The sequence below is a fragment of the Salmo salar genome, chromosome ssa07 (genome assembly GCF_905237065.1).
Source record: "Salmo salar chromosome ssa07, Ssal_v3.1, whole genome shotgun sequence".
Lineage (NCBI taxonomy): Eukaryota > Metazoa > Chordata > Actinopteri > Salmoniformes > Salmonidae > Salmo > Salmo salar.
The window spans coordinates 6360244-6373011 of record NC_059448.1 but is presented as its reverse complement, the minus strand read 5'-3'; the positions used below and the strand labels follow the sequence as shown (position 1 = coordinate 6373011).

General features: G+C 40.6%; 1 protein-coding gene across 1 annotated transcript; it reads right to left on the bottom strand.

Annotated features, from left to right (window-relative positions):
* Positions 1-1362: 1362 nt before the first annotated feature.
* On the bottom strand, positions 1363-12460 carry LOC106608484 (tetratricopeptide repeat protein 31). Its single transcript, XM_045721463.1, has 18 exons — positions 12258-12460; positions 11951-11973; positions 11340-11397; positions 10656-10849; positions 10464-10544; positions 10248-10316; positions 9921-10091; positions 8114-8269; positions 5784-5838; positions 5508-5598; positions 5131-5272; positions 4735-4839; positions 4423-4513; positions 4097-4295; positions 3884-3958; positions 3254-3353; positions 2773-2885; positions 1363-2530 (listed from the first exon to the last, which is right to left on the bottom strand). The coding sequence occupies exons 1-18, from the start codon at positions 12298-12300 to the stop codon at positions 2413-2415; spliced, it is 1884 nt and encodes a 627-aa protein (XP_045577419.1). The 5' UTR covers positions 12301-12460; the 3' UTR covers positions 1363-2412.
* Between the last annotated feature and the right edge of the window lie 308 nt (positions 12461-12768).

Sequence of the window (12768 nt, the reverse complement as noted above, 5' to 3'; positions counted from 1 at the left end):
GCCACAGGAAAGGAAGACCCAGAATTACCTCTGTTGAAGAGGATAAGTTCATTTGAGTTACCAGCCTCAGAAATTGCAGCCCAAATAAATGCTTCACAGAGTTCAAGTAACAGACACAACTCAACATCAACTGTTAAGAGGAGACTGCGTGAATCAAGCCTTCATGGTCGAATTGCTGCAAATAAACCCCTACTAAAGGACACCAATAAGAGACTTGCTTGGGCCAAGAAACACGAGCAACGGGCATTAGACCGGTGGAAATCTGTTCTTTGGTCTGAGATTTTTGGTTCCAACCACCGTGTCTTTGTGAGACGCGGAGTAGGTGAACGCATGATTTCCGCATGTGTGGTTCCCAGCGTGAAGCATGGAGGAGGATGACGTGTGATGGTGCTTTTCTGGTGACACTGTGATTTATTTATAATTCAAGGCACACTTAACCAGCATGGCTACCACAGCATTCTGCAGCGATACACCATTCCATTTGGTTTGCACTTAGTGAGACTATCATTTCATCTTCAATAGGACAATGACCCAACATACCTCCAGGCTGTGTAGGGGCAAAATGATCAAGGAGAGTGATGGAGTGCTGCATCAGATGACCTGGCAGCCAACAAGTGCTCAGCATAAGTAAGAACTCCTTCAAAACATTTGGAAAAGCATTCCAGGTGAAGCTGGTTGAGAGAATGCCAAGAGTGTGCAAAGCTGCCATCAAGGCAAAGAAAGGGTGGGTACTTTGAAGAATATAAAATCTATTTGGATTTAACACTTTTTTGGCTACTACATAATTCCATATGTATTATTTCAGTGATGATGTCTTCACTATTATTCTACAATGTATAAAAAAAGTACAAATAAAGAAACCCTAGAATGAGTAGGTGTGTCCAAACTTTTGACTGGTACTGTATGTTTTATACTTCAAGGAGTCTTAAAATTCCAAATCAAAAACCCAAATTACCCTTCATATAACCATAAAACAATTCCATATAGCTTAGTAGAACCCCCCCAGACTCTTATGGACTAAAGTGACATCAAATCAGGTTGTTAAAATTGGTTACCACAAAATGTAGAATCATGCAGTAACTTGATCAACTTCCTCAGTATTTCCTCCTGTGGATGCCAAGCCTGTGCTGCCACCTACTGGTTGACTTGCCGGAGTTCAATACCATTGCTAGTAAGCGCTCTTCCTTCTGCATAGTGACTGTCAAGCTCTTAGCACCGTCAACATCAGTACAAACCATGAAGCACTTTGTTTTCAATGTTATAGGAAAGATCGTAAAATCACCTGTCATAAAGACATGTTAATGTCACAAAAGAAAATGCATGAAAACTTTAATATTTTCAAAAATATAAGTTCGAAAGAAATGACCAAGCGAAATGTAATTTATTGAACCAATTCAACCGAAGATTACAAAAAAAATCTTAATTTGAAGATTACATTTTCACCATAGACAGCAAGGTTTAGTGATCAGTACAAAATATTTGAGAAACAAAAAACATTTGAAATTACTACCCACTGGGCACAGATTTCAGTTACATGTCTAGTTTTGATTTACCAGATATTGCTGAAACGTGAAATCAACAAAAAACAAATCACCATGTCATTGAATTTAGAGTGGGGGAAAAAAATACAAAAATGCCCTTACTGTGATAACTTTATGCCAATGAAATCAGTTTTCCAAATTGATGCAAAGTATTCCATTTATTTTTGGGGGTTGAAATTACATTGAAACTATGATGCAACCAGTTTTTGCCCTATGGCTAAAGATTGCGTCATATAGTTGGGCCATTTTGCACTGATACCACAAAACCGTCACTCCTTGTTAAAATGCTTAATTTGTTGAACTGACTTCCTTATTTTGCGTCAGGGAATCTGTCTGTTCCACACACTATATACCGGACCATTCTGTAATGAGTCTTCCTAAATAAGACCGCAATTACAGGTACACAAAAAAAATAAAGTGTCAGGAATTGATTTGTACCAGTTAATGATTAACGCAGAATTACTTGACTTATTAGCTGTAACACGGTCCATATAAACATCTGTTGGGTTCAACGTTCATAATTAGCAGGCAACAGAGAATATAATGAGGCAAAGTCATGAGTGACATTTCTCCAATATGATCCATCATATGGGCTTTAGAAAGAGCTAACATTTGGTGTTGACAGGGTAGGGAAAAAGGTGCCAAACAAGATTGCCTGTTCCAAAACACCTAAGTTCCTTGACCAATTTACATCTGAAAAATAAACCATAAAACAAAACATTTTTGGCCTCTAAAAGCATTTTAGTCCCACTAGGAAATAGACTCAATCCAAAATTGTGTGCACTGTTTGGGAATCACTGCTTAAAAGCATAATATGAACCATCTAAAATCCTGAATGAGTTTGACTGTGGGCCAGTTGAAGTTGACGGGTTCACTGGCCTGAGGTCTTGCCCTTGCCCTTGTCAACGCCATTGTGTTCTGGGATGTGCCTGTAGGGGCAGTTTGGCCTCCTGTCGCAGCCCAGGTTCCTCCAGAAGAAGCACTCCTTTCTACAAAGGATAGAAAAGTCACAAATATCATCAACTAATAACTGCCAATAAATGTATGCCAGCCCAAAGGAGGGTGTTGCCCAAACACATTTACCTTTTCTAGTCATTTTTTACTGTGCAAAGAATTTATGATTTTCAATAGGCTACTCACTGCTAGAAGGAAGAAAACAATTTCAAGATCAAAAACCAGGGACAGTACTATATACTGCCCTTTTGCTATTTGTCCAATAGATCCTACATACGTGCTATTGGAAGGCAGGTCCTGAGCTTTCTGGGCATCCTTGGCTATGCCCAGGTGCGTTGGGTTCCTGTCGGGGTAGCGCACTAAGATCTTGGATCCATTGAGCTCCATCCCCTTTAAGATGGCAGACAGACACAATTATTACCCAAGAGGTCAGAGGCTTGCATGAAACATCCAATTAAGACCAAGACTGCTTGAAAACTATACTAGCAGTCTCAAATCCTTGCCTTCTCTGTCATTGTTTCCTCAAATCCTCTAAGTTCATTGGAGGTGGTGACCGACTGACCTTAAAGCCCATCCTCCAATAATCATCAAGAGGAATTGAAGTCTGACCACAATGAATTAAGAAACTTATGGGAACATAGTGTGTGAAACTAAACATGTTACTCAAACATACAGAATCAAGTAGAGCACAATGGGCAGACACTAGCGCATAAGACCACGGGCCTTAGTGCAAGTCTGCATATTGTAAAGACACTTACATGAAAAGTCATAGCAATCTCACAACAGTCTGGGTCCAAGTAGTTAATAAAAGCACATCGTCTGGAACGCAGAAGTTTAATACTATGGATTTTCCCAGCTCTGCAATGAAAGAGACATTGATTAGAGATGCAGAAGTTTAATACTATGGATTTTCCCAGCTCTGCAATGAAAGAGACATTGATTAGAGATGCAGAAGTTTAACAAGCAGGGGACTGATTACACAAGGATATTTTCAAGAGTGCCTAGTTCATAGCTTAGTTTTCTACTCAAGCATAGTTGTCAAACAAAATCTGGAAACCTGGGTAAGGTGATTGGCTGTTGCAGAACACTGTATATATATATATAATTAAAAAATTAATAATAAAAAAAAAATATATATATATATATATATATATAAATAAATATAAAACAGGGAACAGTGGGTTAACTGCCTTGTTCAGGGGCAGAACAGATGTTTACCTTGTCAGCTCGAGGATTCAGTTCAGCAACCTTTCGGTTACCGGCCCAACGCTCTAACCACTAGGCTACCTTCCGCCCCAATATCTAATGAATGGTGTGTAAAGAAAATCTTTCTTACTGCCCCACTTCCCTGAGGGCTCAATTAAAATGTATGTGGTGCATTCACTTACCCCTCAAATCTCTCTATAATCATAGCCTCCGTTGCTGAAGGGACCAAGTTTCCAACCCAAATAGGGTATAATTTACTGTAAGTAAAAGCAAATATCAAATTGCTACACCTACCAAACAACCAGTTGCAATTGACATAAAACAGACACTATCTCTAATACTTCATTTTCATGTCACTGGGAATGGAAAAACATTGAAGTTGATATCAAACTTACGTTTCTACAGGAAAGTTTTCCGACATGGTCCTTGCGGGGGTGTTGGTCTTGGGTTTGTTCTGAAGGCTTTGTGAATGCTGGGCCTGATGAGGTTTTGGGGCTGAGGGGAACACTGATGTTGTAGAGGTGCTGTAGACACTGTTCACTTTGGCAGGATAGTCAACACTTGCAGTTGGATAACTGCCATTATAGAGGATTCCTAAAACAAGAACAAGTCCCTAAATGTCTGTGATGGTTTTCTCAGTTCAAATAACTCTGGACTCCAACAGTATATAATATGTGAAGTAGCCTACGTACACAGAGGAGAAACCTTCAGTTGCTCTTACCAGATATTTTGGACAGTGCCTCAAGTGATTTCTCCACGTTCCCGTGAATTATTAAGGCATTTGAGCTCTGTTCCCGAGAAAAGCCAAACCCCTGCGACAAGACCACAAAACCCAGAATCATTGTATCAGAAATATGTAACAATGTACAAATGGTATTTGACTACTATTGAGTCCAACCAGTTTTACATAATTTCTACTACAGTAACCCATAAGAGACTAAATAGTCTCCTTCCATGTTTATAAAAAAAAAAAAGGTGTCCTAATGCAGTTGGTGTGTGATAAATGTTAACTCTGCATCCTCATGTTGCTGACCATTAGCTGTGTTATCTGGACCCGCATAAGTTCCTGGGCGGCATCTGCACAGGAGCTGTCCAACTGCAGCACTTCCTTTAAGGCCTGGGCGGCTTCATCGTATCTCTGTGGGGAAATTATTGTAAATTCTCTACGCTAAAATGTAAAATTCTCAGTCTGAATAGTAAACAATAAGATAAAACGCATTCGCGACATCTGTGCATGAGGCACAAGCTCATGTACCGATTCATGATTGGCGAAATGACAGGAAATACACAACTTGGCATGGTTACAAAAAAAGGGATAGTTGACATTTCTTGTTCTCAATAGAAATTCTACAAAAAATGTAATGAAGTTTGAAAGGCATCCAGTGAGAAGATAATTGTCCAAAGCTCGATAACTGGCATCAGACATTACCTTCAACCCTGCCAGAGCTCTGCCTTTTCTGTAGAGGCCTTTGACCCAGCCAGGACTCATGTTGAGGGCTAACTCAGCATCAGCCAGAGCTTTCTCATAGTCCTGCATCTTCTCATAACAGAAGGACCGGTTGCCAAACAGCCTGAAACACAAAAGTAGTTTGTTTTAGTTGTAAAGCACACTGAAAACCTGAGAAAGTGGTGTCATTTAAACCAAATCAATTATCCCAGTTGATGGCACAGCCTAGGAACCTATCAATACTGCAAGGGGGAAAAAATCATTATGCAAATCATGAGGACAGGAAACCATTTAAAATCACATTTATTCAAAATAATTGGTGAATAGTTTGACATTTCAAGATGATTGTAGTTTCTCACCTAAACTCTGCAGGGTTGTACTTAATTGCATCCGTAAAATACTTAACAGCCATGTCAAAATGTCCACCGCTGGCAAACTGATTACCAATTACTGTGGAGAGAGAAAAAAAAGAAAGTTGCCAATTTCAAAATCAGTGTACTCCCTTCTAGGTGTTCCTTTCAAGTAACTGGTCTAGAATACTCACTTTTGTAACATTTGGACAAAATGTTCTGAAATAACGAAGGAAGTTCTTTAATAATAATATTATGTATAACCACTTCTGAAGAGAAACTCACCAGCCAGCTCTGTACTCCTTTTAACTATGTCATCTGTGTTGGGTACAGGAGAATTCTGTGCAAGGATAAACAAGACAGTCCACACATCCAGAATACTTAAAGTGGGCATGATAGATAGAACAATATTTCTACGATTTCACTTGTCGCAGATAATTTTTCTGGATTGTATTTAAATCTTGAGGCATACAGTGTCACGGGGGGGGGCAATGAAGTAGATTAAAAATGTGTGGGGGGGCCAACGATGAAAAGTCTCATATCCGAATGTTTTGTCGGAGCTCCTGCAGTGCGACAGGTGATGCGTTCTGATAGCCAATAGAAATGGTGCACTAGCCAATAGAAATGGTGCACTAGCCAATAGAAAATGCATGATGAGTGAATAAACTGGTTCGCTGTGAAATTGCTCAAATCAGTAGGATACATTATACAACGTTTTTCAGTCAGCTCACACTGCACTCAATCCACTTCAACAACATACCCAAATGCCTCAACTAAATATTTTATGCACTGCCATTTCTCCCTGTCAATATCCATAACGGTTTACCCATCTCTCGTTGAAATCGTATGTGTCATTTGGGGTTAAAACATCTGCTAAGTGAGGGGGCGTCCATCGTACACTCTACCGATAGCAACAGCAAGATTTAACCTCTGGTTTATCGTACAGTGTGCCATATATTTCGGGATGTTTAATATTGTACAGTGTATTCCTGGCTTTATATACTGCTCAAAAAAATAAAGGGAACACTTAAACAACACATCCTAGATCTGAATGAAAGAAATAATCTTAATAAATACTTTTTTCTTTACATAGTTGAATGTGCTGACAACAAAATCACAAAAATAATCTATGGAAATCCAATTTATCAACCCATGGAGGTTTGGATTTGGAGTCACACTCAAAATTAAAGTGGAAAACCACACTACAGGCTGATCCAACTGATGTAATGTCCTTAAAACAAGTCAAAATGAGGCTCAGTAATGTGTGTGGCCTCCACGTGCCTGTATGACCTCCCTACTACGCCTGTGCATGCTCCTGATGAGGTGGCGGATGGTCTCCTGAGGGATCTCCTCCCAGACCTGGACTAAAGCATCCACCAACTCCTGGACAGTCTGTGGTGCAACGTGGCGTTGGTGGATGGAGCGAGACTCGATGTCCCAGATGTGCTCAATTGGATTCAGGTCTGGGGAACGGGCGGGCCAGTCCATAGCATCAATGCCTTCCTCTTGCAGGAACTGCTGACACACTCCAGCCACATGAGGTCTAGCATTGTCTTGCATTAGGAGGAACCCAGGGCCAACCGCACCAGCATATGGTCTCACAAGGGGTCTGAGGATCTCATCTCGGTACCTAACGGCAGTCAGGCTACCTCTAGCGAGCACATGGAGGGCTGTGCGGCCCCCCAAAGAAATGCCACCCCACACCATGACTGACCCACCGCCAAACCGGTCATGCTGGAGGATGTTGCAGGTAGCAGAACGTTCTCCACGGCGTCTCCAGACTCTGTCACGTCTGTCACATGCTCAGTGTGAACCCGCTTTCATCTGTGAAGAGCACAGGGCGCCAGTGGCGAATTTGCCAATCTTGGCATTCTCTGGCAAATGCCAAACGTCTTGCACGGTGTTGGGCTGTAAGCACAACCCCCACATGTGGACATGGGGCCCTCATACCACCCTCATGGAGTCTGTTTCTGACCGTTTGAGCAGACACATGCACATTTGTGGGCTGCTGGAGGTCATTTTGCAGGGCTCTGGCAGTGCTTCTCCTGCTCCTCCTTGAACAAAGGCGGAGGTAGCGGTCCTGCTGCTGGGTTGTCGCCCTCCTACGGCCTCCTCCACGTCTCCTGATGTACTGGCCTGTCTCCTGGTAGCGCCTCCATGCTCTGGACACTACGCCGACAGACACAGCAAACCTTCTTGCCACAGCTCGCATTGATGTGCCATCCTGGATGAGCTGCACTATCTGAGCCACTTGTGTGGGTTGTAGACTCCGTCTCATGCTACCACTAGAGTGAAAGCACCGCCAGCATTCAAAAGTGACCAAAACATCAGCCAGGAAGCATAGGAACTGAGAAGTGGTCTGTGGTTACCAGCTGCAGAACCACTCCTTTATTGGGGGTGTCTTGCTAATTGCCTATAATTTCCACCTGTTGTCTATTCCATTTGCACAACAGCATGTGAAATTTATTGTCAATCAGTGTTGCTTCCTAAGTGGACAGTTTGATTTCACAGAAGTGTGATTGACATGGAGTTACATTGTGTTGTTTAAGTGTTCCCTTTATTTTTTTGAGCAGTGTATATACACCTTAAGCATTCAATAGGAAAGATTACCACACCTTTTGTATATCTTTCTTTTCTTTATTTGGTTTCTCTTTCGGTTGACTGGTTCTCTTTTTCTCCTTCCATTCTGGCCTAGGCTTCTGTTCAAGTTGACGCTTTGCTATATCAGCAGCCTTGGATACAAAACTGCTGGTCATATCCAGTTCCAGCTCCTGGTGGAAATAGGGGAAAAGAAAAGGGTCAAAATAGACCCCAGTCTATTTTCTCCAAGATAGAATCTTGAGTGTTTTTTTTGCTTCTGGAGTAGCAGTTAAAAACCAATGACAGGGTGCTTCTGTTACACCAGTGTTACATTTAGTCAGCTATTTTAGATTTAGTTTCAGTCTTAATGACTGAAATAACTTTTAGTCTTAGTCCCATTTTAGTAAATTTGTTCTTCTTAGTTTTAGTTATTAGTTGACTTCAACTCGGGACAAGGTGTTTAGTTTTAGTCAGTGCATTTCCCCTCCCAAGAAATAACGCGTTTTCCATCATGTGAACATTCAGATAGTAGCCATGTCCAACTGGGCCTATCTCTTCGTATAGCTGATACTACAGTATGTTATTTTTAGTGCTACACTGATATTGATTAGTGCACTGTTGGGTTTTATAGCTTGCAAGAAAAGGCATTTCACTGTACTTGTGCACATGACATTAAAAACTAGAAATAATGCTATTGTGGCAGATTGTAACCAATGCCAGCCATGATTAACTACAGCCTAGGCTACAGGTTAAACAATTTAGGGATACAGCTCTTTTCATCCCACCATGACCTGAGTGAAAAAAAGTGGAGAATCTAAGCTGTCCAACAATGCCAGAAATATTACTGTAATCCCAATACTCAGCAAATAGCATGAATATTTCCCAATCAGGGGAAAAAAACTACACTCACATTTGTGGACAGATGAAAAATCAGTGCACATGGGGAAATAGAGCTTCTGATGTGATCAAAGCAAAGATATTTTACATGAAAGTAAGAGAGTAAACATTGTTTCTAGTTTAGGTTAGTTGCAATCGAAGTGTCCTGGCTGCGCTTCAGTGACTTAAGTAACCGTTCGGGAGTTATGTGGGAGAGCCAGTTAGACCTGCTCAATCAGACTGCGCAACTGAAAGATGTTAATACTGCCAATGAGAGGATTGCATTAAATATTCTGCAAAGTAATGCATGCTTATGATTGGACAACACAGATGAAAAGGAACTTCATGTCAAATTAAAATGTTCTTTAGTCTAACGTGGAATTCTCGTCTCTTCACATTTTTGTCAACTGAAATGAAAACTAAATTTGTTCCAATCAACTTTTTTTTTTTTTTTAACTGCATCTCATCTCGTTTTATTCATTCGTTTTCACCAAGGATAATAAATACGGTGTACATTTTTTGGGTATTGTTGATTAAATGAACACTGCATTACGCCAATGCAGGGTATGACTAACTTCTAAACGACACTTGACCATCAGGCAAGTTATCCTGTTACCTACGATCACTTGCCCCGAAAATGTACCCTATGCATAGGGGAGGAGCCATATATTTGCTGCCTTTTACCTATACATAAAGGGAGAAAGTAGAAAGATCCATACTGGAAATCTTTGCATTTTGGTTGATATCAAAACATTCTCAGAAAAGGCTCAACTTTCTTGACTGCCATATATTGTCTGTCTTTCACTTAAACAATGGGGAGGAATACATATATAATACACGTATATACACACACACACACACACTTTTTTTTAAATCACAAATCCCTGCTAATGTTACGCTCCCAGTGTAGCAGCTCGATGATTCACATGTAACCAAAATGTAAAGCCACCATTTTAGTTTGGTTACCTCTGAGTTGCTGTGTATGCTCTCCTCTTCACTCTCCTCATCGTCGCTGGACTCTCCGCTGCTGTCTCCGCTATCCGTAATAGACAAGTCCTGCATGCCCTGAGCGAGAGCCCCTTTCGTGCTGGTACTAGTCTTGTTACACTTCTCATTTACTTTACTCTCTGCATCAAGCTGTGAACAGTCAACATTCATATGTCAAGAGAGAAAAATCATACATTAAATTATACTGACATACTTAAAACTGATATATAAACCCAGGTGTACTTGCTTTAGCTTTTATTAAATATAATGAACATTGTTATTCAGCTGAGTTGATATAGCACTCACCTTGACTTCTGTCACTGGGTTCTGTTTTTCTTTATCCAACTTCTCAAGCAGTCTTCTTTCTTTTTGTTTCTGTAGGACAGAAATTGAGAAAGTAGAACTTTGTTTAAATTGTCGTCTGAGCTTTCCTAAACCCACTAACCTCCTGACGAGTATGGGTAAATTGGGGGGGAGGGAGACTTAGTTGACCTCGAACCTTTCACCCCCAAAAAAACTCACAATTTTCTTAATCCGCTTCTTCTCAGCCTTGACTATGCTCTTTCGGTTGTCATTTAATAGCTCAAGAGCGCTCACGGCAGGCTGCAGAATGAAGACATATTTATTTAAATAGAATACAAGATTATTCAAAAGGTTTTGTAGCAATCAAAGCCAGATTTTATCCATTAGATTAGGAGATTGTAAAATACTGACATTATCTGGAGATGGTTTAGAGGCTGCTTTAGGTGGTTGATTGTAACGCAGAGAGGTGGGTTGGTACGAAGAGCTGGAGTTGGATAAGAAGTTTCTGGAAAATCCACAGTATGATTTTCTACTATGGTGATCTTCATAATCGCTGTCATAAAAGTCTTCACTCGAGTAATATTCATGAGTTACAAAATCCAAACCTTTGTGAAAAGAATGGGAATTGTTAGTAGCCTAATTCACAGTAACCAATAGAGCTAGACATTGGGAACAGCAAAGATTCAAACACATTATTCCAGCACATCTTGTTTAAATATGACTCATCTTTTCAGGTCCAGTGACATTATTTTTTGAATCAAGGCGACTGACGTGATACAAACATGTTATTCATCTAATAGATATTCTGATAAGTCATCTTGGTATAGAAACGCTAATAAACCTGTCATCCATGTTATTTGCATTCATACTGTGCTTCGCACTAGGCCAGCGTTTCCCCAACCTCCGTCCTCTGGACCCCCCAAGTGGTGCACGTTTAGGTTTTCGCCCTAACTCTACACAGCTGACTCAAATAATCAAAGCTAGATGATTAATTGATTATTTGAATCATCTGTGTAGTGCTAGGACAAAAAAAAGTGCACCCCTTGGGGTTTGAGAAACCCTGCACTAGGCATTGCTTTTAAGACCAGTTCTTACCAAGATATCCAATGTTTAGCCCATGAGACTTGACTCTTACAAAATCCATTACGGCATGCTGAAAAAGAAAGGAGGCAGGAAAGTATGTACAGAGATGTATTTTATGCATGGTCTTAGGGCTGCACAATTATGGGAACTTTAAATCAATTCCCTGGTTTCCCTGCTTTTTTTCCAGCACTGAGCATATTTCAGGTTTGCTAAGGCAAAGTTGAACATTGAACTCCGTGCAGCATCCAGCACACGTTTACTGGGAACACTGAGGCTGTACCCGCTTTAAATTAGTTTTACATGGCCAAGTAGGCTGTGATCATAATGTAGGCCTTCCATCAAACGGAGAACTTGCTTAAAAAAAAAAAAGTAATTATTTTTGGTGAAATTGATGGAAAAAGCATAATTATAAAATAGATAAATACAGGTCCTAATCTTAGATCCAGGACATGTGAAAATGACATTTTGTTGTTTACTGTTTCGTGAGAATGACCCTTAGACCCACCCCTCCCCCTCACTTCACACTGGTCTCTCCCCCGACCTTTCCTCTAACAACGCCAGTACACAAATTCAAATGTAATCCCTACAACAGTTGCTAACTAAACATTCAGCTTGGTACTTACCATCCTATGGATGTCTCCGGGGTCTAAGAATAGCAGGAAAAAATACAAAACGTCAGCAGGACACACACATTTAATGTTAGCTAACGTTACTAGCTAATAATTAGCAGCTAGTTTAGGTTCATAAGATAAGAGATATCCAAGTTAATTCCTGAGACAGTTTAAAACGTACTCGCAGCTATACAAAAAAAAAAAAAACTGAATAGCTAGACTAAATGTTAGTTAACTTACAGAAAGTCAGGAGCTAGCTAACATTTGATACCTAGCGAGTCAAACATAGGTGTTGTTCGGAGAAAAAGAGTACTCTTACCCTGCTCCACTTCTGTAATCTTCGAAAGTCTTCTTTCAGACATGTCGAAGGAGAGCTATATATATATATATATATATATATATATATTATTTAAAAATTAGCTAGCTTAATGACGCTGGCGTATCCATCGAAATGTTTTGCCTCGTTTTTTTCCCCCCCACCTTTGTGTCGAATGAACTCCACTTCCCCTCCACCAAAAAGCGGGTCTCTTCTTCTGTGGTCTTTATCTGCTGTTGGCCTCCAACGTTATAGCGCATTCCCGCCACCTACGGTATTGGAGCGTGGGCCAGAGACAAGGAGGAACTAAATCCTACCCGCCAGCCCCATTTGATAAAAACATATGAGACTGTATCTGATGAGGTTTTACTCAGTTTGCTCTTTAAACTCAATTGCTGTATCCCCTTCTCCCTCATACTGGATCTCAGTCTCTCTTGCCCTCTCATACTGCCCACACTCACACTGTATCAGTACATGCTCCACTGTCTCTGTTTCCAGACAGTAATCACACCTT